The sequence below is a fragment of the Callorhinus ursinus genome, unplaced genomic scaffold (assembly GCF_003265705.2).
Source record: "Callorhinus ursinus isolate GAN/ISIS: 27379988/994484 unplaced genomic scaffold, GSC_fseal_2.0 scaffold18, whole genome shotgun sequence".
In the NCBI taxonomy this organism is placed as follows: Eukaryota; Metazoa; Chordata; class Mammalia; order Carnivora; family Otariidae; genus Callorhinus; species Callorhinus ursinus.
Genome location: NW_027397080.1, coordinates 8,383,490 through 8,411,280, shown reverse-complemented (window position 1 = coordinate 8,411,280; position 27,791 = coordinate 8,383,490). Strand labels below are relative to the sequence as shown.

The 27,791-nt window shown below is 54.4% G+C and overlaps 1 protein-coding gene across 2 annotated transcripts in view; it reads right to left on the bottom strand.

Annotated features, from left to right (window-relative positions):
* GRIK3 (glutamate ionotropic receptor kainate type subunit 3) overlaps positions 1-24,414 on the bottom strand; it is a 213,398-nt gene extending 188,984 nt beyond the window's left edge. For both annotated transcript variants that reach the window (XM_025856681.2, XM_073902892.1), the window contains exon 1: positions 24,189-24,414. In XM_025856681.2, coding sequence (XP_025712466.1) covers positions 24,189-24,303 — 115 coding nt within the window. In that variant the 5' untranslated portion in view covers positions 24,304-24,414. The remainder of the gene's footprint in view (positions 1-24,188) is intronic.
* Positions 24,415-27,791: the final 3,377 nt, after the last annotated feature.

The window sequence follows — 27,791 nt, the reverse complement described above, 5'->3', positions numbered from 1 at the left end:
TGGCCACGACAGCCCGGCCCACATCCGGACACATGATTCCTGCCTACAGTGCATGCAGGAAGCACCCAGGAGTCACCCACCCAACTGTGTACTCTCAGGCAAGTCACTTTACCCCTCCGGGCAGCGGACTCCCCCCTCTGTACCACGTGTACTCTGCTGGCCCAAGCATCTCCAGGGGCCTTCCAACCCTTCAACAGGACCCGATTGCGCCACGCACTCCAGCACCACAGAAAAATGCCTGAGGCTGCAGTCAGACCAGCCATGGCCAGATTTCTGCTCCAAAATCCTGGATGATCTACCTGGCCTCAGTTTCCTCATCTGTGACACGGGGAGGCTAAACGTTCCTGCCTCAGCTTTGCTGTGTCGATCGGGACAGACAATGACATTAGCTTACATGCTTCAAGCGCTGTGTGGCAGACACCGCTGTAAGCACTTTAGCTATATTAGCTCACTGAATCCTCACCAGCTGAAAGCAGCCAACACTTACATGGTGCTTGAAAGTTCTAGACACGGGGTGCTTACCCACAGTTAACTCAATCTGTCCTACAACCCTATGAGGCAAATGCTTCTTCATCCTCATTTTACAGATGGAAAAACTGAAGCACGGAGAAGTTCAGAACTTGCCCAAGGTGAAGAGCCAGGATTTGAACCCAGGCATCAAAGCCCCATGCCTGGACTCATAACTGCCGGCCCTGCTGCTTCACCCCAGGTAGGGACACTTAGCACAGCACCTGCCTTCCCTAAGCATGCAATAAAGGTACTGTTATGCCTAAAGGAGGGGGGTGAAAGGTCAATTTCCAAAACCCGCCTTTTGGTAAGGATTCCGTAAGATGACACACAGAAAGTTCCCAGCACAGAGCAGGGGCCCCCCAAAAAAGTCACATGAATGGATGAATGAGTGAATTGAAGGAAAGGCCATGGGTCTGCTCTGGCTTCGTGGTTCTTCCAAGCAAGGAGGCTGATGCTGTAACTGGCTGTCATTCCCCGGCAGGGCTGCTAATGAGGAGTCTCTCACAGATGGGAGGACACCCAGCAGCAGGTGGCTGTGGGTGCAAGGTGCCCTGGAAAGCAAGTCTGTTCTTGCAGGCCTAGGTGGATGCAGCAACTAACTTTCCTGCTAGTGAGCCTCTATGCCATGGACCAGAAGCCCTGCCAGTAGTCCCAGAAAGCTCCCCATCCTGTCCAGGTGGGTCCTGGCTCGGGCAGTGGCCCGGGGAGCCGTACGCAGAGAAGAAAAATGGGACAGAAAATGGCACCAAGGTTTTTGAGAAGTGAAAAGTGTAGAGCCCTGTCTTTGTGTGGGAATGACTGCCAAAGGGACACTGCTTACTGAGTTTTCATCAAAGTAATTTATTGATCAATACAGCTAACATGGCTAGTTCAGCGATTTCGTAAAAAATAACCATGTGTTGGATGCAAGGAGCACTTTACTGGATTGCAGGGAGCGGGGCCAGGCAGAATTGCCCGTGTTTTATGGCCTTCTGGGAACCAGGCCCTGGCAGTTCTGTCTCCGTGGCTTTATCTTCATGACACCAAAACACTGGGATGGAGAGGAAAATCTTCCAGATGTTTTGTCTACCTGGCAGCAAATATCAAGACATTTCTGTGCAAGGTCACAACAATGAACCTGAAACCCTCGAAGCAGGGAAGAAGGGATGGGCTAGGAGAGGCCCAGGTCCAGAGCCAGGTCACAAGGCCAGAGGGAAATGGAGCTGCACATTTCCTAAGCACCAACTCTACCAGAGCCCCAACTAAGTGCTATGAAGCTTAGCATGTCTCTTGCATTTATAGACGAGGAAAAATGAGGCCGGGCTTGCGCTCCCGAGGTCGCAGAGCCCCTAAACGGTGACGGAGTGGTTCACATTTGGGCCTAAACCAGGGTTTTCTTGATCCTACTCGTGTGACTTTGAACTAGTGAGCTGGTCTCACGGAACATCAGTCTCTTCAGTGCAGACTGAGGGGCCTCCGTCCGCCCCGGCCTGCTGAGCTCACCAGTGGGAGCACTGAAGGGGACACAGACACACATGCACTTGGCAAACCGGAGAAAATTCTGCTACCTTAAATGACGGACTCTCTTCTTAGGGTTCCCCAAAGCGCCCAGCCTGGACCCAGACACTGATATGTGTTGAATCATTTATCAGGGGATTGAACCAGATGGCCTGGTGTCCCATCCTCAAAATTCCAGATGCCTCGAAGAGTGCGTGTGCTCTTCCCCCCAAGACGTGGGCTGTGCATAGGTACACACTCTGGCACACGCTGCATGGAAGGAGCCAATCAGAGCCAATCAGAGCTGTTTAGCTCCCACCTGCCCCGAGAATGATGAAGCCCCTGGAGACTTCCACCAGAAGTCCACTTACCTGGAGGCTGGGGATTTGGCAGAAGACATCAATCACCCTGGAAGCGATACCCGTCCCCTGCAGAAAGCCTGGTCCTCCGTGGGCTAGTGCTATGGCCCCCCACTGCTCTACGAAGCAAGTGCATGCTTGGGACACGCCTGAGTGAGCCCCCACACTGGGAAGAAGGGTCACTTGCCGAGAGCAGCTCCATGGAAGAATGTACCAAAGAAGAGAATGAGGCCGAGCCCCAAAGCCTAAACCGGCCAGAGGAACCAACGGTCTATAGTATGAGGCTGGCCTGTACCTTGGTCCAGAATCTGTGCCATCTTGATTCTTGGGCACAGGACCTTGGAAACCACCTCCTGGCTTCATCTTATGCCCACCCTCTTGTTCACCACGTGGGCCTTCTCTCTGTTCTTCGGCCACACTCTTTCCCGCTCCCAAGGCCCTCACCTATGCTGTTCCCTTTGCCTGGAACAGGCAAATTTTGATTGTGAGGTCGTTCTGACCCCACCGGGAATCTGCGAGCTTGTTCATCTCAGTACCAAACACGCTTAGTCTCCCTTTCCCCTCTCTGTCTCTGTCTCTCTCCCATCTCCTTGTCTCTCCCTGTCTCCTCCATTCTGAGTGTCTCTGTCTCAATCACCAGCTTCCTCTTCCTGACTCACTCTTTGTCTCTTGCTCAGAATTCATCCACATTGGTTCATTCAGGGATGAAAACAGTGGGCTCAAAATAGAGTCTAAACATCCTGTTCCTGCCTTAGCATCAAGGGATCCTGAAGCCCAGGAAGCTCCTGCCCGGATTTTATCAGGACTCTAGGTTCAGGAATCTGGAAAAATCCATACTCCACAGTACCCTGCGTGTTCTCTAAGGAGGTAGCCACGTCCTAGTGTGAATGGCTAAGGGCCAGGGCTCTGAGGCTGACATCCACGGCGCACCCAGTCTCTGCCACCTACCGGCTGAGTCCTACGGGCCAGTCCTTTCATCTCCCTGAGCCACAAGCTCTTCACCTGCAACATGGGGATACCTGGACCATCTCACAGGGTCATGATGAGGACTAAAGAATGAGCACCCAGAATTGCTCTCTATTACCCAGCACCATAGTGGCCGGTAAGCCTTGGTGGTCCTTTTTTCCTGGTCTTGGTCTATTAGTTATTTTTTTGCTTCTTTGTTTTAAGTGTGAGCCTGTCTGCAGAGATGGGGCGATGAGAGAGGCAGAGCTGTCCACCCCGAGAGCAGGGAAGCCTGTTTCCCTGGAAAGGGTGTGCTAAAGCACAGGGAGGCTGGGGGGCTCTGGGGGGCCCCTGCTTGGACTCTTCTCAAGCCCCCCGAGGGGCTGGCATCTGCCCCAGCAAGGGGGCTGTGCCTCACCTTTAACAATGTTGCAAAGTCACTTCCAGCTGGCACAGGAAGCGCTGAGCCTCAGGGAGGTGGAACGTTCCACGGTTTTCTCCTCCTCTTACAGGTCTAAGCCCCCAGGAGGTGGAGACACGGGATCTGCTGACGTGTGGATGGGGCTGACAACCCCGCATGACCTCCTTAGCGCTGGGAAGAACGAAGGTTACTCAAACAGACTTCCACAATCTGACCTTGAGGGTCATCGCAATTTCCAGAAGTGGAGACCTTCAGGTCCCACAGTGGGGCGGAGCTGAGCTCAGCCCCCGGGGAAGCGGCCCTGAACTGTGTACCCAGGAGACTATGCGCCAGGGACAGTAAGGCAGCCACGCTTCGTCCCTGCCACGATATCCAACACCATCAGCTACGGCTATTCTCCCTGGGAAGGGACCCGCTGCCAGACCCAGAAAGGCCAGGTATCTAGAATCTCAAGCTGGATGTGTCTGGGCAAGGCGGGATTCACAGACACGACCCCAGGCAGAGCTGGCCCTTCATGCCTTGCTAAAGCTTCCCTCTGCAGCCACCTCCCGACCCTTGACACCAGACAGCCCACCCTCTCACTATAGATGCCCCTACCAGGCTGTGGGCACAGCCTCTCCCCGCTCTCCCCCACACCCTGGCCAAGCAGAAGTGGAGGCTGTGCAGGGCCTCCTACTCTGCATGCCCGCTCAGAGCCCGGAGGCGGGTGGGAAAGGGCGTGTCTGTGTGGCCTATTATCCATGCCTGATTAGTGGTTGGGGCTGTGTCGGCACAATGGGACAGGGTGGGGGCAAGGACAGTGGTTGTTAAAATGCTCCTGCAGCGCTCTGAGGCCCCACCACATCCTGGTGCCTCAAAGGCACGGTAATGCGAAGGGACTCCCAGCACATTTTCGGCCCGGAACGTGTTCACTTAACTCTGGGTAATGCTGCCAACGAGATACACAGCACCACTCACAGCCATCCAGACACCCAAAAAAGAAGAGCCGGGAACATCCCAAACATGCCACTTGCCACCGTCCACTGCTGGGAGGCCCCATCCCAGCCTCCAGCCCATCCGTGACTCGGGGATTCAGTGTGATCTGTCCGGCATTTAACTGTCTACTGTGGGCCTTGCTCGGTGCAGCTGCTGGGAATACGCAGGGGAATCAAGTTGGAGCCAGGCAGACCGGCATAAAAATCTGTCAACCACCCCTTCCCAAACAGGTCCTTCCCCATGCTCCGGCTCAGATCCTGCCTCTGGAAAGAAGACAAAATAACTGCACCGACCTTAGGGATGTTGTAAGGGTTAAATGAGATGCGGGGGGGGGGGGGGGGGGGCTCAGGGAACAGCAGCTCTTAATAGCATGATAAAGAGGAACGAGTTAACATCCTTGCCTTTGAGAAGCTCCTGCGGGGGTCAGGGACCCCGTGCCTTGCAGGAGCCAAAAGGAACCCCACGGGGAGGCAGGATGGGGTGAGACACAGACATTTGAAATAAATGGCCCTCTTGCTCTGCCTCTTCTTCGCTCCCGATAATAAAACCACAGCTGCAGAAAATGTTTCACCTTTCCCCCTCGATGCCACTGCAAGCAGAGCGCGTGCATGACTGTGAAAGGCCAGTCTCAGGGGATGCACTGTAAGGACAGGTGGGAGCTATGTGCAAACGGGGGAAAGGAAGCTAGAAACCTAAAATTTTATATAAAACATCCCAATTTTGGAATGTTGGCTAACTCAACTTAAAAAACTAATTCAAGTTAAAATTAAATTGATGGGGGTGGGGGAGGGAGAGAGCAGAACCTAGAAAAGGAGTTCAGGAGGGGAATTCCTTAAATTCGAGGATAAGAAGTTTGTCTTCAAGAGAGCAAACCATCAACAAGATTAAAAAAAAACAACAACAACACAGAAGCAAACACAAGAGGTCCACAAGCTTCCACTTGAGCTTTGGGGTGAGTCAAGGGGAAGGAGATCATCTCTGCACCCATGAAAAGTGCTATAAAAAGGGAGCTGGAGCAACGCTCTGGGAGGCTCAGGGAAGGTCATGCCACTGCCTGGGTGCATCAGAGGAGGCTTCCCGGAGGAGATGAGCCTATGACAGAATAGGAAGTATGAGAAAGAAGAAATTCAGCAGGAGGCCAGGGGGGAGGGCATTCATGTGGGAAGCACAGAACGCAGACGCAAGGAGTCAAGAAACAGCCCCACCTGCCTTGAGCTGACAATGGTTCTGGATGTGAAGAGTTTATGTGGAGTCCTGGCTGGACTGGCTACGGGCAGCATCTGCCAGTGGTGGAGGACTGGGCAGAGCCCACGGAACAGTGACGTCCTGAAGGATGGGGGTCTTCCAACCCACCCACTCCCCCAAGAGAGGGGCACTGGGGGCTGTCCCTGCATTTCCTGCAGCTGCCAAGAAATGGAATCCAGGTGCCCTTGCTCGAAGAATGGGGACAGGTAAGGAGCAAGAGACACGGGAGGGACCAGGCTAAGAAAGGCCTGGCCGGGGGGTGGGGGGAATGGGAGCAAAAGATCCTTGGGGATCCAGGAGGAAGCTGGGAAGACACCTTTCCCAAGCTTTTCCCTTTTCCTGACCCAAGCCACTCACCCCATTTTCTGCCCCAATCTGTATAAGCAGATTCAACAAAAATTCCCTGAGCACCCACTTTATGCCAGGAACTGTGACAGGTCTTGGTAGCCGTTATTTAAAATAATAGCAGCCATGATGATGGGTGACCATAATGGTATCAAGGAATATTTCTGAATGCTTTCTCTGTGTGCACTCCGCCAGGCACTGTTTCGTCTCTGAAGTGGGGATAAAGTCCCTACCTCTTAGGTCTGCTGTGTTAAGTGAATGAATGTCGGAAAGATGCTTAGGACAGTGGTACATTGTGAGCCTTTAACAGATCACTTGTGTTATGTCTAGGAGCACAGCAACATTGTGTTAGCACGGGGGGCTGGAGATGGAAACCATAGGGCAAGCACAGCCCAGCCAGATCCGTGCGCCCCTGTCCCTCCCGCCCCTGATGCGGCAGTCCTCAGTGGCACTGACCCAGGTATCTGTCCTGCAAGTTGAGGTCAATGCGAGAAGGGTTTCAGCTCAGCCACAGAGAAGCTCCTGGCCCCTTACAGGTTTCAAAGAGGAAAGTGGAGACAGACAGAGTCCCCTTCTCAAGCCTCCTGGCCAGGCTGCCACAAAGACCTAGGACTTGCAGAAGGCCTGGCCAGGTGACCAGACTTCCAAGCCCCATCCGCCTGCTGGAGGAGACTGTGAGCAGCCCACCACCCACGGAGTGCTCATCACCTTGCACACCATGAGACGGAACACACTGAGGGTTTTATGGTCAAACCAGGGAACCATGCAATGGGGCTGGAGGCCCAGCTGAGCTCTCAGACAACTGATGTGGCATCCAACAACAGAGGGCTCAGAAAACAGGTGCATGGCTCTGGGGAGGGTCCAATCATGTACCATGGCCTGACTTCCAGTGCTCAGGCCTGGGGCCAAGGGAACAGCAGCTTCTCGGGAGAGCCCTGGACCAGGATTGAGGGCAACTGGTCTCTTAACCAACCCTCCATCTGCCCCCACACATCTCCCTGTCCTTTCTCACCTGAGCTACTTAAACAGCTTCCTGATGGCCCCCCAGCTTCCACTTTCACCCCCATGTAATCACACCACACAGCCACCAGGATGACTTTTCAAAGACACAAATCTGGCTATGTTGCTCCCTTCCTACAGTCCTCAATGGTTCCCCAATGCCCTTAGGATAAAGTCCAGCCTCCTCACAAGGCTTACAGAGCTTTACATGAAGCCCCCTACTCAGGCCTTATTTTTCCACATCCCCCTCCCTTTACTCTATTCACACTGGACTTCCTTGAGTTTTTTATTTTTATTTATTTATTTATTTTTCAAGATTTTATTTATTTGACAGAGACAGCGAGAGAGGGAACGCGAGCAGGGGGAGTGGGAGAGGGAGAAGCAGGCTTCCCGCCGAGCAGGGAGCCCGATGCGGGGCTCGACCCCAGGACCCTGGGAACATGACCTGAGCCGAAGGCAGATGCTTAACAACTGAGCCCCACAGACCTCCTTGAGTTTTTTAAATGTAAGTCTGAAACACATGAAATTGCTGATATTTGGCCACGCTTGACCTACGAAGCTGATAGTTTCCTACAGTTCAACCTAACACAACTGTCTGTCCCTTGGGCACTTACATGCTATGGCCTCTACCTAGAACACATCCCTCACTCCTCCCCATCATCCTGATATCACTGCGCCTTCCTCCTCCCTCAGGTCTCAACCCAAATGTCACTTCTTCCAGAAAGCCTTTCCCGATGTTCCCCTGGGCAGCCTGCGCCTCCCTTCTGTAACAGGCATCGAACCCGTAGTGACTCTCTGATGTCTGTCTCTCCTGCCAGATTGCAAGCTCCATGAGGGCAAGGACCACGTCTGTCTTGCTCATCCTGAGGGTCCCAGCACCTGGCCCAGGGCTGGCACATAGTATGTGCTCAGTAAAGGCTCGCTGAGGAACAGTGGCTCGTGTGCTTGTGAACGGGACAGAGCCCTGCCCCCGGCCAGCTGTACGACCTTGGACCACCCATGTCCTGTAGACATCGGTTCCTACCTCTGCAAAAGAAGGTAATCATACCTACAGCAGAGAGACGGGCAAACGACATGGCATGAGGCGTGCCAAGTGTATGTGGCATTATATTGCTCAAAAACGTTGACAGGTCCTTCCTGGGGCTGGCTGCAGCCACCAGTCTCCTTCCTGACCCCTGGGCACTGCCAAGGGACGAACTGCTGCAGGAGACAGGACAGAAAGAGTCTGACCCTTAAGACGACTTCTCACAACCACCACTCTGAGCTCAGAGTTGGTGAGTTGGTGGAGTCTGTGTCAACAGAGCAGGCATGTTCCTTTCAGGCAACTTAGAAAGCCCGGGTTTTTATAGCCTCTCTAGCTGCACAGCTGGGGATGCCTAGAATTTACCGTGAAAGGAACCCAGAGCCCCTCGGTAACATCCCTGGCCAATCTGTTCTTGATTACCTTCCCTAAAAGGAAGCTTGCTACCCCCGAGGTATTTTACTTAAATCTTCAAATAGCCCCGACTATGAGATGGCTGGTGTTGAACCAAATTCTGCCTTCTTGGGCCATCCTCCCACTGGCTCCAATTCTCTCTGCTGGGACTTCTAAGACCATGTTTGCTCACCCTCCTACACAACAGCCTTCAGAGATTAAGAGATGACAACCCTTGCCTTCACATCTCCAAGCTTTGGGTTCTGACCTTCCTCTCGGACTCCGTACCTGTACTACGGGGCTGGCGAGTGCTGGACCTTACTCTTCTCCAGGTGGGGCTGACACGGAGGAGGAGAAAGCACTAGCATCTGTGCTCAAAGAGTGGGGCTGCAGGAGCCCCAGACCTTCCTTACTGCAGGCCTCAGATCCAGACTCTGGGATCAAACTAGCACACAGAAAAAGCCACCTTCTGCCGGGTGAGTCAGGCTCAAAGTCTGCCGGCCCTCTCCAGCCTCTGGGGGAGATGGATGCCTGCACTGACGGATCACTCCAATGTATTAGGTAGATAAAGAAATTGATTATTCCATAAATCATTGTCTCCGTGAAAAAAAAAATCCCCATTTTTTAAAAAAGAAAATATTATAAATCTGCCCAAGCCCATGTGAGGGCAGGTGTAGCCATTTCAGCTTCAGTGTTTGAGAGCTTCTTTGCTACAGCCCTAGGGGAAAAAAAGTCCCCGAAGCTACTAGCTCCCAATCGAGATGTTCCCTCCCAAACTCCACAAATGGCCATGTCATGTCATGGACGAGACGGATTTACATTGCAGCAGGAAGAATCTGAATCAGCCAGAAAGAAAAGCTTTCCCACCAAAGGAGACAGAAACTTTTGAGACAAAAATGGGATTCTAACCTCTACCCTTACCTTTCCTCCCTACTTACACACGCAACCTGCCCCATCTAGAAAAGTTGAAGGTTCCATTCTGACAAGAGACAGGGAACTGGCCAAAATGAGCCTTGGGTGGGGGGCGAGGATGGGGTGTGACAGCTCAAGAGTGAAGGAATCCTCAGAACAATGGAAGGGATGATACGTTTTAGAAGGAGCAAGGCAAGCAGGAGCACGGACGTGAAAGGTGCAAGGGAACAGATGTGGCTTCCCAGCTGGCTCTGCTGTGTGATTTTTGCCGTGTTCCTTCCCCTCTCTGAGCCTTAGTGCTCCTCCTTAGAGCACCCAGGAGAGTGAGGAAGATCTCTCAGTGTGGGGCTCTGGTCTGCGCTGCATGTATCTGCATGTTCAAAGAACCAGGCCCATCACTGAAGGTCACCTACACGGACCTAGCAGGAGGCCACCGAGTTACCACCACGTCCAAGGAGGCAGCTCCGTGCCTCCAGATCCTCCACAACCCCCTTCCTGGTGCACTCCGCAACCCACGGAGTGGGCGCTCCATAAATATTTGGTGAATCAATGAGTCAGCCCAGAGTCCATGTGAAAACAGCAGGAAATAAACACTAAATTACAAACAGCATAAAAATAGCCACATTTCCAAAGCAGATTTTTCTGATTCTGTGAATCCAAGCAGGAGGAGCAAAAAAAAAAAAAGAAAAACCCATCCCCTCTCACTGAGATCTCTCAAGCCAGGGCCCTGAAGCAGCCCTGCTCTGCAGGCACAGAGCCCATGTCCCCTCTGCCCGATCCACATCAATCTGCTGTATGACTGGGAGGCGCCATCTTGTCTCCTCGGAGCCCGTTGACTTAAACATCACTCCTTGTTCAAAGGCACATGCCAATTCCTCTGACTCTGTCATTCAGATACTCTCAGACTCCTATGCCCTTGGGCTTCTAGGCCAGGTGTTCCAGCCAGCTCCCAGCACCTCAGTGACAGACAAAAGGTCCTCCTTTCTCTGAGCATGCTGAGGCCACTCAGCAAATGCCTTTCCTGTCTAGGAGAGACCTTTGTCGATACCCAGCCCCATCACAAGGCTTCTCAGACACATCCAGGTGGTGGAGCACCTGGTACTGCTGGGGTTCTTTGGGGAAAACCACGAAGCTGTGACACATTTAATTCCCATCACCTGAATGATGAGTAATTTTATTTACTGGCAGAAAATATGGCTCTATTATAGGTATGCAGGGTTCCACAACTGAGGAAATAATAACACACAAAATACTTTTAAGAAATCACATTTAGCAGGATAAAAATACCTAACACAAGCCTACTTACCAAATGCAATGTGAAAGATGATGCTGACAAGCTGAGCAAAGATGCTTGGTATCAGGTGTGATCTTTGACAATAGAATGTTCACTCGTTTTGTCATCTGCTACTGCTCCCTAGCAGACGAGCTGTACAAAGCACCAAAGGCTTAGGAACAATTTGTGTGTGTGTGGGGCGGGGGTGGTGGGGGGGGGGGGGTGGAGAAAATTCTATCTGTTCTCTTCATTTTCTTTTACTGTGAATTACTTGATTTGAATGACCACAATAATCGTTCTTACTAGCCTACTGTGTGCCTGCTAAACACCTCAGTCCAGTTTATGAACACCAGAGTCCTAGAGGAATAGCATTCGGAAAAAGAACGCCTGTTTAGCAAGACCTTACACTAACATCACCCCTGGGGCGCCTGGGTGGCTCAGTCGTTAAGCGTCTGCCTTCCGCTCAGGTCCAGGATCCCAGGGTCCTGGGATTGAGCCCCGCATCGGGGTCCCTGCTCAGCGGGAAGCCTGCTTCTCCCTCTCCCACTCCCCCTGCTTGTGTTCCCTCTCTCACTGTCTCTCTCTGTCAAATAAATAAATAAAATCTTTAAAAAAAAATAAAATAACATCACCCTTCCTAGAAGAGTCAGCGAGCAGATGGCGCCCACTCACTACCCCAGGGCTTGACTGCTCTCCGTGGTGCTGAACACAGAGGTTAGGGGTGAACCTTAATCTCCCAGCCTCTTGGGGAATTACGTAGGATATATCAATTATCTATGAGCCTTTCTAAACACACATGAATCTGGTTTAGTATTTTTCCCTCAATGTGGAAAAAATGTTTTATAGGTCTGTTTTTCAGCACTGGAAAAATTTAGTCTACCTCAAGACTGCAAATTTAAAGCTTCAAATGTATGTGTGTGTGTGTTGTGTGAGAGAGAAAGAGAGAGAGATAGGAACAAGGATGGAGTTTTCTTAATAAACTGGGGGGTCAGAGACCCATGTTTTCATCTGATTTTCCTATGGCTCACCAAGGGGTGTCCCCCTTTTGGTCCTCAATATCCCAATCTGTGATAGGAAAGAGGAAAGAGAGGTACTGTATTCCTCTAGCTCCAACATTTTGGGGGCCCCTCCTTGTGTTCTGGCTCTTCCATGAACTCAGAGACTGTCAACAGGATGACCTTGCCTGGCCTTCTTCAGCACTGAAAGATTTCCTGGAGCTAGAGGTGGACACAAGCCTCGGTCTCTCTTGCCACAAGCCAGGGATTCAATCTCTGCTCAGCTCTCCCTGAGCCCTCCGTCCCCATGGACCAGCCATAATTCAGCTAAACCTGAGGGTTCACCCATATTTTATTTACTGATTCGATGTTACGAGACAAGTAAAATAGACGGCTGTCACCTCTATTAAACTGGGCAGGAAAAACGGCCATGTAGGCAACAGGCTCTTTCTGCTCATAATGTGTCATCTGTTTCCTTGGGGAAGGAAGCAAGAAAGAGGGGGCATGGCCTCAGGGGAGAGCTCGGTGCTGTCGAGCGCAAGAGGGGAAGCCCAGGGCTTCACTGCGAACCTGGCCCAACCTCACTCTCAGCTACACAGATACGGCAGACCCATCGGCCCAGTCCGCCAGGAATTGGGAGCACCACTGAAGTCTTCAGCTCCCCACTGACCCAAAGGAAAGTCACTACAGTCACTCATCAGGCTTTGGGATAAAGAATGGCTGTTGCGCCCCACCTTGGGAAGCGTGTGCTAGAGAAGCAAACCTCCAAGTGGTCATCATTTCTTCGAAGTACACAAACACATTCACGTGTACACACTCACACTCCCAAGAACCCAGAAGATGCACATGCCCCCGGGGTTAAATGGCCCAAGCTGACAATACAGCCTGAACCTGCAGGTCAACTGTCAACACCTCTGCTTTACACGAAGCTGGCAAGGAGACCTGTTGTCTACACATCCTAACAGAAGGAAGTGATGTGGTAAAAGCGGAAAGCAGAGAGGCCCGACCAAGGACCCGCCGCAGAGCATGTGGAACAGCAGCAGCCCTGTCTGCCAGTTGTCCAGAGTGGCCTGCCTGGTAAGGACGAATGGCAGAAGTTCTCTTTCTTGGTTCAGCTCCAGAGGTCAGGCGCAGAGATGCTGAGGGGCAGGTGGGGAGGAGGGACAGGTGAGGTCGGAAGCTCTTCTTCAGTTTCTCCTTGAAGTAGACATCTCATGTCTCTCTCGAGAGAAGAATCATCATGATATGAACCAGACAATGGATGTAAAGACCAATCTAGGCCCGGGGAAAAGAAGGACCCACTCCTCTAAATATTCCAGTTTTGCCCAAGCTAGCTACATGGAAAAAGTCTTAGCATAGAAGGTGCTGAATTAAGGTGTCAGAACACCACAGACTTTGCTAGAACTTAGACTTGGTAGAAGAATCGAACAATGTCTTTCGCAAAATCCAGCTGACCAGATGGAAAAGGCGTGGAGCTGAGTTACAGGGCAGGTAGGTGAACTTCTCCTCAAATGACTGTATCCATCAGTGCATTCATCTGTTCAACAAATAGTTGTTAGTCCCTTACTACGTGCCATGCACTGTGCTAGAGGCACTGGATGAAGTGGTGAATAAGCCATCTGGAGTCCCCGCTTGTACATAAGTGCTATGACAAGGGAAGTGTGGGGGGTTTGAGGGCCCATCAAAGTGGGCAGGCATCAAGAAAGGCTGAAACCTCAAGGATGACTAGAAGTTGTCTGGGAAGAACAGCAAGAGCAGAGGCCCAGGGTGTGAAGGAAGGCACAGTGGCCCCTGGGGACTTGGGTGTTCGGTACAGTGGAACAGAGAGTGTGTGTCAGGCAAAGAGGGACAGAGTCTAAGTCAGCTAGTGGGGTTTTGAAGTTGGTTAAAGTATAGGACAGTGGACCCAAGGTCACCGAATTAAGCCAACGGACTCTGACACTGGTCATTTCCTGACTAACGTGTTGATGGCGGAAGGGAGGGCAGGCGGGTTCATCCCAGGCTCACATGGCACTAAGCATGCCAGACCGCAGAAAGGGAAGCCACAAAAGCTGCACCATCGAGAACAGAGGCTTCCAGCCCCCATCATAGTGTAGGCCCACAACCACTTAACCTCTCCACCACAGACCCCAGGAGTGGGAAGACGAAGAGAGTGAAATTCACGTCTACCTCCTGAGGATGGAGGGACAGGAACAGGCTTTGGTGGTCCAGAAACAATGAGCGAGAATAACCGCCTGAAGGTTCAATGATACAGGATTTACCGAGGATAAATGACAGGTCCTGCTTTTCGGCTTGAGAGATCAACTGCCAAAGGGAAGATGAAAGTAGTTATAGATCAACAGCGATGCCTGTGCAAAAGACCAGGTGATCTCAAGAGACCACCAGCTCCGCATAACTCAGCAAAGCAGATGGCTGCTGAGAAGGCAGAGATAGTGGTCTGGGTTATACAAGGAGACATGGAAGCTGAGGAGCTGCGCTTACTGGGTGCAACTCACAAGCAGCACTGTGGAGAGCTCTCAACACCATGCAGGAAGAACGGAGCATCTTTGTTGGGGGAAGAACTGAGCATCTTTTTTTTTTTTTTTTTTTTTTTTTTTTTTTTTTTTTTAGAACTGAGCATTTTAATTTGGAAAAATTTAATTTGGAGAAATGCCTTTGCATTTCCATAGGGTTGCATGGTGGGACAGGGAGCAAACCCGGACCAGAATCAGTGGGCATGGTGATTGTAACGTAAGAGTAATGGACACCATTTGTTGAGTGCTTATCACCGCCGTGGTCTAAACACTTTATAAACATTAACTTATTTAATCCTTATAACAGCCCTGTGAGGCAGGTACTACTATCATCATCATTATTATTATTATTATTACTATGAGAGATTAATTTGCCCAAGATCACACGGATGGGAAATGATGGAGGCAGGCTTCAAAGTCAGGCCAGCAGATTCCAGAACCTGCTAACTAATCCATGATGCTAGATTGTGAAAGTGCACGGACAACTTCTCTCGTGCCAGGCAGATTCATTCTCACAACGATCCCATGAGGTCAAATCTATTTGCTATCCCCATGTGACAGGTGAGGAAAGCTAAGGCCAAGAAGTTAAGTGACTTACCCAAAGTGTCAGAGACCGGAGGGGGAAGAGGGTTTAAACTCAGACAGGTGGATCTCAGAACCTCTACTCTCAACATCCAAGCTCTGTGGCCTTTTCCAGAACTGTGGGGAGATGAATTTTAGGGGAAAACTTGCAACAAAGATTGGAATCAGCCAAAACATTTGCAGTAAGGAACAAAACAGGGTCCAAACTAGTGAGCTTCCTGTCTCAGGTGGTATTCAATAGAGACCAGAGATCCGCCTGTAAGGCGGGGCCCTGCAGTGACTTAGAACAGTGGTCCTCACAGGTGTAGGCCCCAGATGAGCAGCATCAACATTATCTGGGGCCCTATTAAAATTCCAGGCCTCCCCCCAGACCTACTGAATCAGAAGCTCTGCAGGTGGGGCCCAGCAATCTGGATTTTAACGAGCACTCCAGGTGATTTTGATGCATGCTGATGTTTGAGAACCAGAGGCCTAGAATGACCCCTGGGGTCCTTTTCAGCCTAGATTCTGTGATTCTCCACCACAGACAGGAAATGTGATGCCGTGAAGCCCTGGGAAGTCCTTGGCTCCCTGCTCCTGCTTTTCCACCCAATTGGGCAGGCTTTTTGGAATAGCATATTTCAGTTCTGCAAAGCTGATGCAGGAAAGCTTTGCACAAGTCTCCCTCATTCCCATATTTAAAGAGCTCATCTCTGCAGTTGTTCTGAGAACTCTATAAACCCCTTCCATCATCAGCCTGTCTGCATCAGTCCCTTTAATAGCGCAAGACTTAATTGTCTCCTATGGATTGGAACCCCCTTCACACAAACTAGCATCTCAGCTCCTTTTTGCTCCCTTTTTTCTCCTGCCTTCCTTAACCACCGTTCAGCATGGCACCAAAGGATTTGGAGTCGAAGCTGTCACTCCCCCCAGATCTCACTCCATCTCATTATCTCCGAACTGTATGATCACCATGGGGACTCTCTCCTCCCTAGCTCTTGCCGTGGCCTCATTACCTGACGTCTCCCCACAGAGCCAGGAGTGTCTATCCCCTGGAACCCAGCCTCCAGCCACAGACCCTCTCTGGGCTGCACGGGCCTGCCCAAGAAGCAAGCTTCAACTCCACATCCAAGAAGGACAGATCAGGACTCCCCGGATCAATTCCTAAAGAACATCCCACAACCAGGGTCTTCTTGGCTCTGAACACAGGCAAAATGCATTTCAACCCTGCAAACATAGGGAAGAACCAGCACCCTCATGGGCTACAGGTATGTGATAAATAGCAGGCCAGGAGGAGTCTGGGAGCTAAGACACAGAAGCATCCTGAAGGGCACCTCTCTCTCTCCCTAACTTGGTGGATAACGGTCACAGGCAGCCAGACCCTACCATTTCCGCTATGGGGCACATGGGTGTGCGGGCAATGGGTAATGCCATGTACTAAGCTGCATGGAGTACTGAGCACAAGGGCTGGCACAAGGCAGAGGGTAAATAAACAGCAGAGAGCCTCAGAGCTCAAACACTGATGGCAAAGACACGGCCCCCACCCTTGGGGGATCCTTTCTCTCCTAACATTTATTAAACATCAGACACCATGCAGAGAGCTTTATACACTTTATCTTCTTTAATCCTCACACTAACTCTGTGAAGATGATACTGTAAGGTTCAGCCATATGAAATTTTTGCAGGTCAAAAACATCTGCATATGGTTCTGCCTAATAGTAATATTTCTACCTTGTAGATGAGGAAATGGAGGCTCCGGGGTAACGTGACTTGCCCAATGTCACAAGGCACAGACATGCAGACTCAGAGTCTAACTCAGATCCACCATATTTTCCCAAACCCCATATGCGCCATGATGTTTTGAGGTGCCAAGAAAGAAAAAGATCCTGTAGATAACTCCAGTTACAACATGTGAGACACACTGATTTCAGAGAAGTGGGAAGATAGAGGCGGGAAGTCCATCTTAGAAACAGTAAAATACATTATCTGACTCCAAAACAACTCGTTCTGCTGCCTGGTAGTGATGGTGGGGAAGGCACCCTTCTACACTCTGGGGCAGCTACTTATCTAATGGGGGAGGCAGGACACGCATGCACCGGAGAAAACCCTAGACACACCCACAAGCCTAACTCCGGCCAAGATCAGTTAGCACTGGTAAACAAGGCAGAGATGTCCAAGGAAGCAAGGGGGGTAATGTAGCAGAGTGACCTTTGGGGAGAGGGGCGTGCCAGGCTTGGACTTAGAAGCAGGGGGACCCTGTACATAGCTCCAAAGGAAATAAAACAAGGCGAGGGGTGGGGCCCAGTTGCTCTGTGCCACGGCTGCTATAGAATGGGGCCAAAGGTTAACAAAAGCAAAATCAGAACGACCTGTGGTCCTCAAACCCAACCCCTTGGGCCTCACCCCAGTGTCCCCACTCCCACTCGGGTAGGATTTTGTCTCTGGGGCACAAAGAGAAGCAGAAGAAAGCAGGGACTCCATGAGCAAGCACAGGGGTTGGTCCAGGCCCACGAGGCACTTCGGGATGCAACATGTCAGCAAGCACCTGCTCTCGCAGTCAGAGGCACCCCACAGGGTCACCACGGAGAGCCTGCTTAAATCCTGCCCCCTAGCCGCCTCACTCACCTCCCCCTCGTCCTGGCCCTGTGCTGGTGTCACAATCCCCGAACACCAGCAATAAGAAATGCTGATCTTTGGACAGCATTTAAGCTTTTCTGCAAAGACACCCTACCTCTCTGACTCTGTGAGTCAGACAGTCATCCCCATTTTACAGATGGGGAAACCGAGGCCCTGGAAAATAACATGACCCCTCCGATTGTGCCTGTCCCAAACCTGTCACCTCTCTAGGGGCTCTCAGCAGTGCAGTTCCCAGGACAGTTCTGTCCCTGGCAGCCACCATCAGGCCAGTCTCCCTGCATCCCCCGGAAGAAGGAACATGGTGAACAAGAAGGGTCAACTTGAATTTGCCTTTGCTCGGGGCACCTGGGTGGCTCAGTCAGTTGGGCGGCTGCCTTCAGCTTAGGTCGTGATCCCAGGGCCCTGGGATTGAGCCCCACATCAGGCTCCCTGCTCCGCAGGAAGCCTGCTTCTCCCTCTCCCACTCCCCGCTTGTGTTCCCTCTCTCGCTGTGTCTCTCTCTGTCAAATAAATAAAATATTAAAAAAAAAAAAAGAATTTGCCTTTGCTCTCGTAGAGGTGGCCTGGCAGAAGGGCTGCAGCCAGGTCCCCACACCAGACCCAGAGCATCTGAGAGAGAGCATGGGTTCCAGAGCCCAGCGTCTGTGGGCCTGTCCCTCATACTGTCCACCGGTCTCAATTCCTGGCAAGGCAGGCTCTATCTAGAAGGTCGGAATGTGACTCTTGCTTAAAAATCAAATGACCATAAAACCTATTAGCCTGGAAAGGATGTTGGAAGGGAGAGGGGATGGGATTGGGGAGGGAAAAGGGAGGTGAGGGGGAAAAGGAAGAACAAAGAGCAATTCACCGACCACCTGCTCTTGCCAGCTCACTGACAGATGAAGATGGAGGTGAGGAGGGACGCAGGGATGGGGCCCTTTCCTGAAGACTGTGACAAGGGCTTTGAGGACCACCTGGTGGCTGCCCGGGGGGACACGGAGGCAGGAGTCCCCAGAGCAGAGGGATTCCTATGGGGGGAGACAAGCCATCCCCCAGGGAAAGTCCATCCTTTTTTTCAGGCTTGAATTGGAGTGTTGGGCAGAGTCCAGAAGCCCGAACAAAGTGGGATGGAGTCTGTGTAAGTATGTGTGTTGGTGGGAGGGGTGGGAAAGACCACCCGTCCTTTCCTCTGGAGGAAGCCTATCTGCCCCGAGGCCCATCAGCAAGAACAGTGTGACTCTGCAAACTAGAACTGGCAGGGTTAAGCGCCTCAGAACCTACAGAGCCCTCTCCGACACCAGGCCAGACAGAGCCCAGCCCTACGAGGCCACGCGCAGCACCCAGAACCATGGGGCTGGGGGTGCTCTGCTCAGCGCCTCTGCAACCCGGTGCTGTCACACCTTCCAACCACACAGACGGTCAACCACACAGGACCTGGAGTCGGGCTGATGGGAGTTCCCATCCTGCATCTACCACTCTCTGGCCCTGCGATCTTGGGCAAATAAGTGACTTTGCCAAGCTTAGTTTCCCCATCTGCAAAATGGAAACAATGACTGTAGGGTGGCAAAGGCTAAATAAGATTGGGGTGGGGGGAAGCAGCAGCTGCCTTTATTGAGCACTTACTATTCCCCCGCAGGACTGGTCAGTGTTTGGAACCTCACGGTACCTGGCACCTCGTAGTGCTCCATAAACTGCGGCCCTTTGTGTTGTCCCTGTTGTTGCGCAGTGATTTGATGTCGCTCCAGACCCAGGTGGGGTCCCAGGCAGGAGACACACACGGATACCTCAACACAGGCACACTGCCCCCTGGTGCTACTGTTGGGGAATCAGCACCTGGGAGAAGGGCCATTCCAGCGAATGAGCCCGGACCTCTGTGTGCACCAGGCCCCTCTGGGCCCATCCATCCACCCAAAGCCCCAGCCCCATCACCTCAGCATCAGGAGGACAAACCCTGCTCCTGGAACTTTGGTCCTCATTGTTGCTGGGCAGGGCCTGGAGCGCTCCAGGCTCTTCTCTGCTGCCGTTGCTGCCCAGCCAAACGGAGCATTGGCTCTCGCCTCTCCGCAGTCCCTCGGGAGGGTCCGGGGCAAACAAGGTGGGGCTCGGGCTGAAGCCACAGGGGGCAGGGGCAGCTGTCTGTAACAGGATGGAGGAAGCATGGCCTCAGCAGATCAGAAACAAAGTCAGCTGCTGAGCACAACCGAGTCTCCTCCTAAAAGGGCACCCCAAGTAGCCTCTGCCACCTTCCCTGTATATGGCCTTGTAGCCCACCCCCAAGACGAGGGAGAGTCCTAATATCCACAGGGGACATTAGAAGGAATCTCTGCTTCCTTCCACGCCCCCCAACCCCTGAGGGGGCTCTGTTTCCTAAAGCAGGGACACAGAGTGCCTGTGGGAACACGGGGGACTTGGGGAGGCTCACAGGCCCCAGAAAGGATCCTAAAAGCAGCTAAGCAGCCTTGCATTCCTGAAGGGGTGGGAGATGAAGAGCTGCCCCTCAAAGCCCTTTCAAAATAGCACAGCGGGCTGGACTTCTGAAGTCAGCTGTCATGCCAGCAACAGTGGGATGCAAGTGACCTTGGAAGAGCCCAGTCAGGACACAATACCTGGCTCACCCTGCATAAGCCACCTCTAAAAACCCCAGATCATCCCGATGTCGAAAGACTGTTTAGCGCAGTGCGAGGCAAGCATCAAGAAGAAATTAAACTCCAGCTTTGAGGAGGAGGGAAGCTCGGGTTGACAGGAGCGGCTGGGCTAGAAAGTGGAGGCTGAAATTCCTCAAGTTAATGCTTTCCAAGGCCCCTCGGGCCACTCCCAGGTCTTGTCTGAAGCTATTTACTTCCGGGGGGGGGGGAAACCCTATTGATCTTCATTCAGCTCCTGTCTGCTCCCACAAGGCGGAAATGTCTCAGCGCATCACCAGTCACGGTAAGAAATTCCTCATTGTTTTACATGAGGCTCCCAAACTCAGGAGATGAATGTTCAGGACCATTTGGGTGAACCGATCACAGGAGATGTGGACGGACGGGGCTGGCTGGGAGACCTCTGGGGGAGGGGATCTCATTCCCCAGGGACAGACTGCTGCGCATGCCCACTGGGCCCCCCAGCCCAGGCTCGGGGCCCGAGGGCTCATCTGTTCTGTTCCATCTGTGGATACTGGAGAGTCCCAGACTGAATCAGCCCTTCCCTGCCACCCCCACCCCCACCACATACACCTGCTTTATGTCTCCGCAGTCATTTGGCTCTGAACCTCCCCCTGGCTGGCTAGAGATCATCACCTCCACTAGAGCTCCCCAGCTGCTGCCACCACTGTCTGGTTCCCTTTTCAAGTTCCAAGCTGGCCCTCGATCCTACAGTATGCATGTAACAGGAGGGAGCCTCAGGGAACCATGAAACGTACAATGTCACGGACAGGGCAGTCCCCACCAGTCTCCACTCACAGGTACTTCGAAGCCACAGAAGATCCCACACTGTCACAGCCAACCCAAAGGGTTACAGATGGGGAAACTGAGGCTCGAGGTTGGGGGGACAGTGTGATGACCAAAATGGCTCAGTAAACGGGCAGAAGACAGAGCAGAAAACCCAGGCCTCCTAACTCCCAGCCTAGGGCCCCTCCACTTCAGCTTCTAGGTCACATAACCAGGAAATTCAGGTCCCCCCGTGAGGTCAATGAAGCCCATCTGACTGAGAGGACCCATGCAGTAAACTGCTTTCCATGAGTTAAGGCCAGAATCCATCTCAACAATAACGATGATAACAGTAATAATAAAACGCTGAACAATATGCCTTGAAAACCTTCAATGAGCAACACTTGATAATCATACACAGATACATCTTCCATATATTCATATAAAATAATCAATGATCATTTTTTCCCGCAGACTACAATCCAATTACTCTCTCTCCCTCGCTCTCTCCCTCGCTCTCCTTTGTTACTTGCAAACCATCCAAGCAATCAATGCCTTGACCTCTCCCTCTGATAGACACAATTACAAAAAGACAGAGCAAAGCAATTCATCTATTCAAGATGGATTGTTTGAACACTCTGTCACACTGCTGAGCTATCCATCTCCTTGTCTAAGAGGAAATTTCAGTCCCCAAAAAAGACACAAAGAGAGGGGCGGGTATGCTGCTCCCCGGCCCAGAGAGCCCCTCAGACACCCTCAGGAAAACCTTCTCCCAGGCTGGTGCTTGGGGATGCCTGCCTGCTGGAGGACTCGGCTCCAGGCACAGTGGGCTCAGGCACCCGTCTGGGGAACCAGAAGCACCCAGCACGCTCCGGAGCCCAAGTTCCAGGACCTCAATTCCTGCAGCCCCAGCCAGAGCCCTGGACTCCTACGGGTGGATCAGAAAAGGGATAGAGTGTCAGACCCAGCCAAGGCAGTGTGTTTGGGTTTCGGCATAGGATTTTGTGTGCGTGTGTGTGTGTGTGTGTGTGTACGCACGCGCGCACCACGTCCACTGTGCTTCCCTGGCTCCAGCTAAGGCTCCAGCCTGGGCTCAGAACGATGGAAATTCAGCTCCCCAGGAAGCTCCAGAGAAGCCCGGAGGCTTCAGAGCCTTCCCATCCTCGGTCCAAGCTAGCACAGCTCCGGCGGTCACGTTTGGCATCCGCGCAGCACCCCAGTCCTCGGGCTGGGAATCAAATGGGGCAGGGCTCTCAGATATAAATGGCTTGGGCTGACACGCTAATTAATCCTGGGGCTTAATACGAAGAAGATTAGAAGAGAGGAGGGCTTTGCCATTCTTAATTGCATTATTACAAGCTGAACCCAAGAAAGGGCAGACAGGCTGGGGCTTCCCCTCAGAGCAGTGAAGAGCCCCCAGTGCAAGTCAATTTCACAGTAAGAGGGGGCAGGTAAGGATACATCATCCTGCCCCTCTTTGGCTCATCCTTCTGGGCCTGTCCTCATCTGCTCCTGACTTCCTGGGCCCCCAAAGACCTCCATCCCTGAGGCAGGGCTAGAGCATACCCAGCTTCCCCCCACCCCCTGCAGAGGGAAGACCCACGCAAGAGGAACCTGCAATGCGTGGGATGGACACACAGCACCTTTGGGTCTCCCCTCCTTTCTCCCAAGGGCACCCTAAAAACAGGGAAGGAAAGATGGAATAAAGGGAGTGCTGGCGCACTACTAAGGGACAACCTGCCCCTGGAATGGTGACCAAACTGGGAGCTGGGGCAGGCAAAAGAGCTGAGATAGAAGACGTTTTGTGGTTTTTTTGTTTTGTTTTGATTTGGTTTTTTGGCTTGCCAAGAACAGCCCTGGCTGCAGAGGGTTAAGCCCGACCGTGAGGGATGTCCCCAGAGACCCGAGCCTGGACTCCTCTGCCTCCAGGTTGGGTTTGAGTCTGCGAGGGTCCAGGCATGGATTGAAAGACCCCAGCGTGGGCAGCGCTTGGGACTGCGCTCTACCCCCATCCCGATAGATATTGAGTTCAAGAGATTGTGGGAACCAAGAGCGAGCCACGAAGACAGACCCCCCACCCCCAGCTTCCAAACCGCCTCCTAGGAAAACCTCAAGTACGGAAACCAAGCCCGATCTCGGTTCCCTGTACCCCATCACGCCTCTAGCAGTCCGCGCCCGCTCCTGGGGAAGTGCCACAAAGGAGGAAGGTGGCCCTGGCTCAGCAGAGCTCTGCCCGCCTGGTGCCAGATGCTGGTGGTGGCGCCTCAAGAACCCAGGCGGCCCAGGTCTCCGGCTTGTCAGCAGGCGCAGGCCCTGCGTGGCCGAGGCTCCCGCGTGGCCAGGCCGGACCCAGCCCTGGCCGGGCGCGGACCTCACACCCGGAGAGCCCCCGCACTGCCCAGAGTGCTGCCCACAGGGCGCCTGGGGCGACCACAACAAAGTTAAAAGCCCGGAGTGAGAGAAGAGAGCGGAGACGCGGAAGCCCCAGAAAGCCGCGCGCAGCCCCGCCAGACGCCGCCAGCTGCGGAGGGATTTCGGCTAACTTTAAAAGCCGCTCGGATCGCTCCCGCCGCCTTCCCCGCCGCGGTGGGCAGGCTCGGTCGCTCCCTTCCCCCCAGCCGCGGGCGACCGCAGGAGCGACCGGCGGGGGGCTGCCCCTCTTCTGCCCTAAGCCGCCCGGCCGCATGGGGCCCCCCCCCCGAGGCCGTGGGCGGCCGCCGGGAGAGGAGACCCAATGCCCCCGTCCTGCGAAGCCGTCGCCCGCGTCCCCGCCGCGGCCGCTGGAGCCGTGCCCCCGATGGGGGCGAGGGGCCTGCCGGGAGCCAGGAGGGGAGAGAAGTTGGCGCCTTCCCCAGGGTTCCCGCTCCGCGGAGAAGCCGGGTCCAGAACTCGGTCTGAAGCCGGTCATGCTGGCAGTAGCCGGGAAATGCGCCCGCCACTCGGGTTGGGGCTGGAACGCTTCGCTACTCTCAGCCAGATCTGGCCTCTCTCGAGCGCGCCAAGGGCCCCTCGCCCGCCGCGGCCCGGCAGCCTCCTCCCCACTAAGTAAGGCCCCGTGACCCTGGCTTTGGAACTTTGTCCTCACCGGGACGAGGTCCCGGTGGTCACCCGGCCCCGGCAGCCCGGAGAGGTCGGGAAAATCTCTGGGGATCGCGTTCATTCCCCCCCATTCCCGCCCCCGCCCGGGGCGCACAGAGACCCCCGGCTCCGGGGAGCCCTTACCGATCCGGATGACGTGAGGCATCCCGCGCGAGTCCGGGATCCAGAAGGCGCACACGAGGAGCCCGGCCCAGTATTCCCAAACCAGACTCCGGAGGCGCCGCCAGGGAGCGGTCATCGTTGGGCGCCGCCGAGCGTGCCCGGGGCGCGGCCGTGGCGGGCTCCCTGGGGCGGCAGCTCTAGGCGCGGGCGCGCAGCAGCCCCCGAGGCGCCGCCTGGCCCAGCTGCCCGGCTCCCAAGCGCCGCTGCGAGTGGGGGGCGCCCCGCGGCGCCGCGCACATCTTACTGGGGGGCCGCCCCGCCGGCGCCCGCCCCGCCCGGCTGCCGCCCACGGGCCGCCCGCGAGCGAGGCTCCTGGGCTCCGCCCGGGCTCCGCTCGGACTCCGCTCCGGCTAGCGTCGGCTAGGCTCCCGCGCGGGCTCCCACCTGCCCTGGCTGCCGGGCGCTGGCGGGCGGGCTGCACGCTTCTCCGGCCGCTCCTCCTCCAGCCGCCGCCAATGCTATCGCCCGGGCTCGCACAAAGCCCCGGAGTGGAGTTGCACGCGCGCACACACTCCCTCCCAGCCCCCTCCCCGCGCCCTGCCTCCCGCCTCCCGCGCCGCCCGCCGCCCGCGCTCCCTCCGCGCACTCCCCCGCGCACACACACTTCACACTCACGCCCGCCGAGGCGTACACTCGCGCGCTCACACCTGCGCAGGGGGCGGGGAAGGGGACCCTGGACCCGGTTTAGGGGGACGCCCGGAGAACGAGGACTCTCCTCGCTTCCCAGATGTCCCCATCCGCCCTGCCGCCCCCAGTCCCTTCAACGGCGAGGGCACGGAGCCTGGGAGCCGGGCGTGGAGCAAGAGAGCTGGCACCGCGAGCTGGGCGACGGCGGCAGCCTAGCGGCCCGACCAGCTGGAGGAGACGCGCCCGCGGGAGCAGAGGGACGCGGAGTCCGCCGTCTGCGGAGTCTCGCCTTTCAGATCTCACGCCGCGGGCGCAGGCTGGACGGCGGCGGCCAGAGACCGACCCAGAAACCGGTTGCCCTCCCGAAGCCCAGCCCTCGGGGAGGCAGAGTTGGGGCTGGGGCTCCTCCGGGGAGACAGATTTCAAAGAGACTTGTGCACGCTGGGCTCGGGGAGCTGCAGGATCTGGTAGGGGTGGGACTGCCCAGGCCAGACCCTCTGCCGTGGAAGGCAACACTTGACGGCGCCCTGCAGCCACAGGGCTTTCCGAGGAAAACGGTTAAATCCTTAGACTCCGAGGGCATCTGAAATGCACCCTGGTACTTCCCATCCCTTGTCTTCCCCCAGCTGTGCAGGAGGAGCTACCTTCTTTCCCTTTCCCCCTGAGAAAGAATGAAGAGAAACTGTCATTTCCATGGGATGGAGCAAGACCCATGGGGGAGCAAGCTAGAAAGGGTTAAAAAGAAAAAAAAAAAACCTTGTTTATTAGCAATAATAAATTTTTTTTTCAAGTGGCGCTGGGTGTCGAGGGAAAGGAAAGGCTGTGGAGCGAGTCTGGAGCAGGAGGCTGGGAATTTCGCAGTTAGGCGAGTTTAATGACCTTTTTGACAGAGACAAAGCGGTGCCGATACAGTAGATAAATAAACGGATCTGTCACCGGGCAGCGGCTAGGCTGTGTGTGAATTTATTTTTCTCATTTAAATAGTTTGATCTATTCCATCATTCCCAATCTCTCCCATTTGCCAGCTGTCTGGTAAGAGCATGGTCCCTAACATCTGAAAAGCATATCTTTAATTTTCTTGCAAATAGACTATCGGTCCAGCTCTATCCCGGCTGTTAATTTCCCCATCTTTTCTTTCCCTTCCTTTCTGGAAGTAAGGGACTTGCAGCGTGGCCAATCCTGCCAATTGCAAGGGGACTCCCTCCCACCTGACAGGGAAGGGGGGGCGGAGGATTCCTGGGGCTCTTCTGAGAAGGCCAAGAGGTGTGCGGGTCTTGAGGCCATCCTCAAAGACCCGACAGCAAAGAGAGGATACCGAGCCACCTTCTTTGCCAGACTTGGGCCTTCCTCACCCGGGAGCCGGAGCCTCTGGTTTCCTAAGCAGCCACTGGAAAATGTTGCCCGAGAGACCAGAGGGAAGGGCATGCAAACCAGAGCCAGAGAGGCAGCTGCCACCTCTTGATAGAGAGTTCTGGGCCCCAGTGGGCACCAGCAAGGAGGAAGCACAGCAGAGGAGAGCAGAAGGCCCCACCCTCCAGGATAAAGCTGGGGGCATGGGGCGGGGCCGGGAGGGGAGCCTCTTCATTGAAGACAGGACACCCCATCCCCATCACCTGGTTTAGTTGCTCCAAGGAACCAAAAAGTCCTGGCTCTTCTCTAACGAAGGGGATCCCAGTGTCCTGATGGGGGAAGGGAAAGGGGATTGCAGGACCTGAACTCAAGGCAAAGGACGCAAGGCTCACAAGGCACCACCAAGGGTGCCCAAGGATGGTTAGGTGTTGGGGTGGAGGGGAGAGCCTGGATGCTGATTCTGTCTGGTGGTCCTGCAAGCAGCCTCTTGCCAGGAGAGGGGTAGGGTGCAGTGAAGAAGTGGCCTGGCAGGGAAACTGCAGAAGCAGAAGGGGAGAGGGGTGACTCCGGGGAAGGGGCAGATCTGCACCCTACATGAAAGCCTGTGAAAGGTCAGTGGGAGGGAGGGAGGGATGAAAGCTGGGGAGCAGCAGAAGGAGCGGCCTCCAGGAAAGCCAGCACCAGAGAGGTACTAGAGAAGTGAATGGATGAAGGCAGAGGGGGAATCAGAGGCCCCCAGGCCATGATGCTACCCTGGCCCCTGCAGGCCCCTGGCCAGGTCCAGGGAACAGCAGGAGCTGGGCCTGGCTCCTGCCGCATCCCAGAGTGGGCGGGTGTTCGCCGGCGCTGTGGAAGGAGGCTTCCCTCTGCTGCCTTTGGCTGCGGTGGGAAACAGCCTCCAGCCGCGGAGGCTGCGGGGCTCTGTCACTGGGGCCCGCCACCCAGGGGGAGGCCTGGGGTCAGAGGGAAGCTGGCTGTCCCTGGTCCAGACCTGGGCCTTATTGTGGACATGGCGGCAAGCCCTTTTGTACCACACAGCAGTCTTCCCAAATTGACAGCAGCCTGCTGCTCCCTTCCAGTCTGGGGAAGGGTGGGATGCGAGACAACAAAAACAACAGCAATGATAATAATGACCACCAGTATTTATCACAGGTCTTCTGTATTCCAGATGGTGTGTCACTCCCTCTAACCCCCTGCACAGCCCGCTAGGTTAGGGTCCCTGCGATCTGCACATTTTACAGTGAAGACTCTGAGCCTCAGGGAGGTTGGGACGGCCAAAGTCACACAGCTACTCTGTGACCTTCCTCCTTCGCCCTTCCCTTCCTCCCTCCTCCCACCCTCACCCCTCCCTCCTTCCCTTCCTCCTTCCCCTCCCTCCCTTTCTCCCTCCCCTCCCTCCTCCCTCCATTCCTCCCTCCCTCCCTTCTTTCCTCCCACCCTCCCTCCTCCTTCCCTCCCTTCCCTCCTCCCTCCCTCCCTCCCTTCTTCCTTCCTTCCTCTCTTCCTTCCCCCTCCCTCCTCCCTCCCTCCCCCCTCCCTCCTCCCTCCCTCCCTTCTTTCTTGCCCCCTTCTTCCTTCCTTCCTACA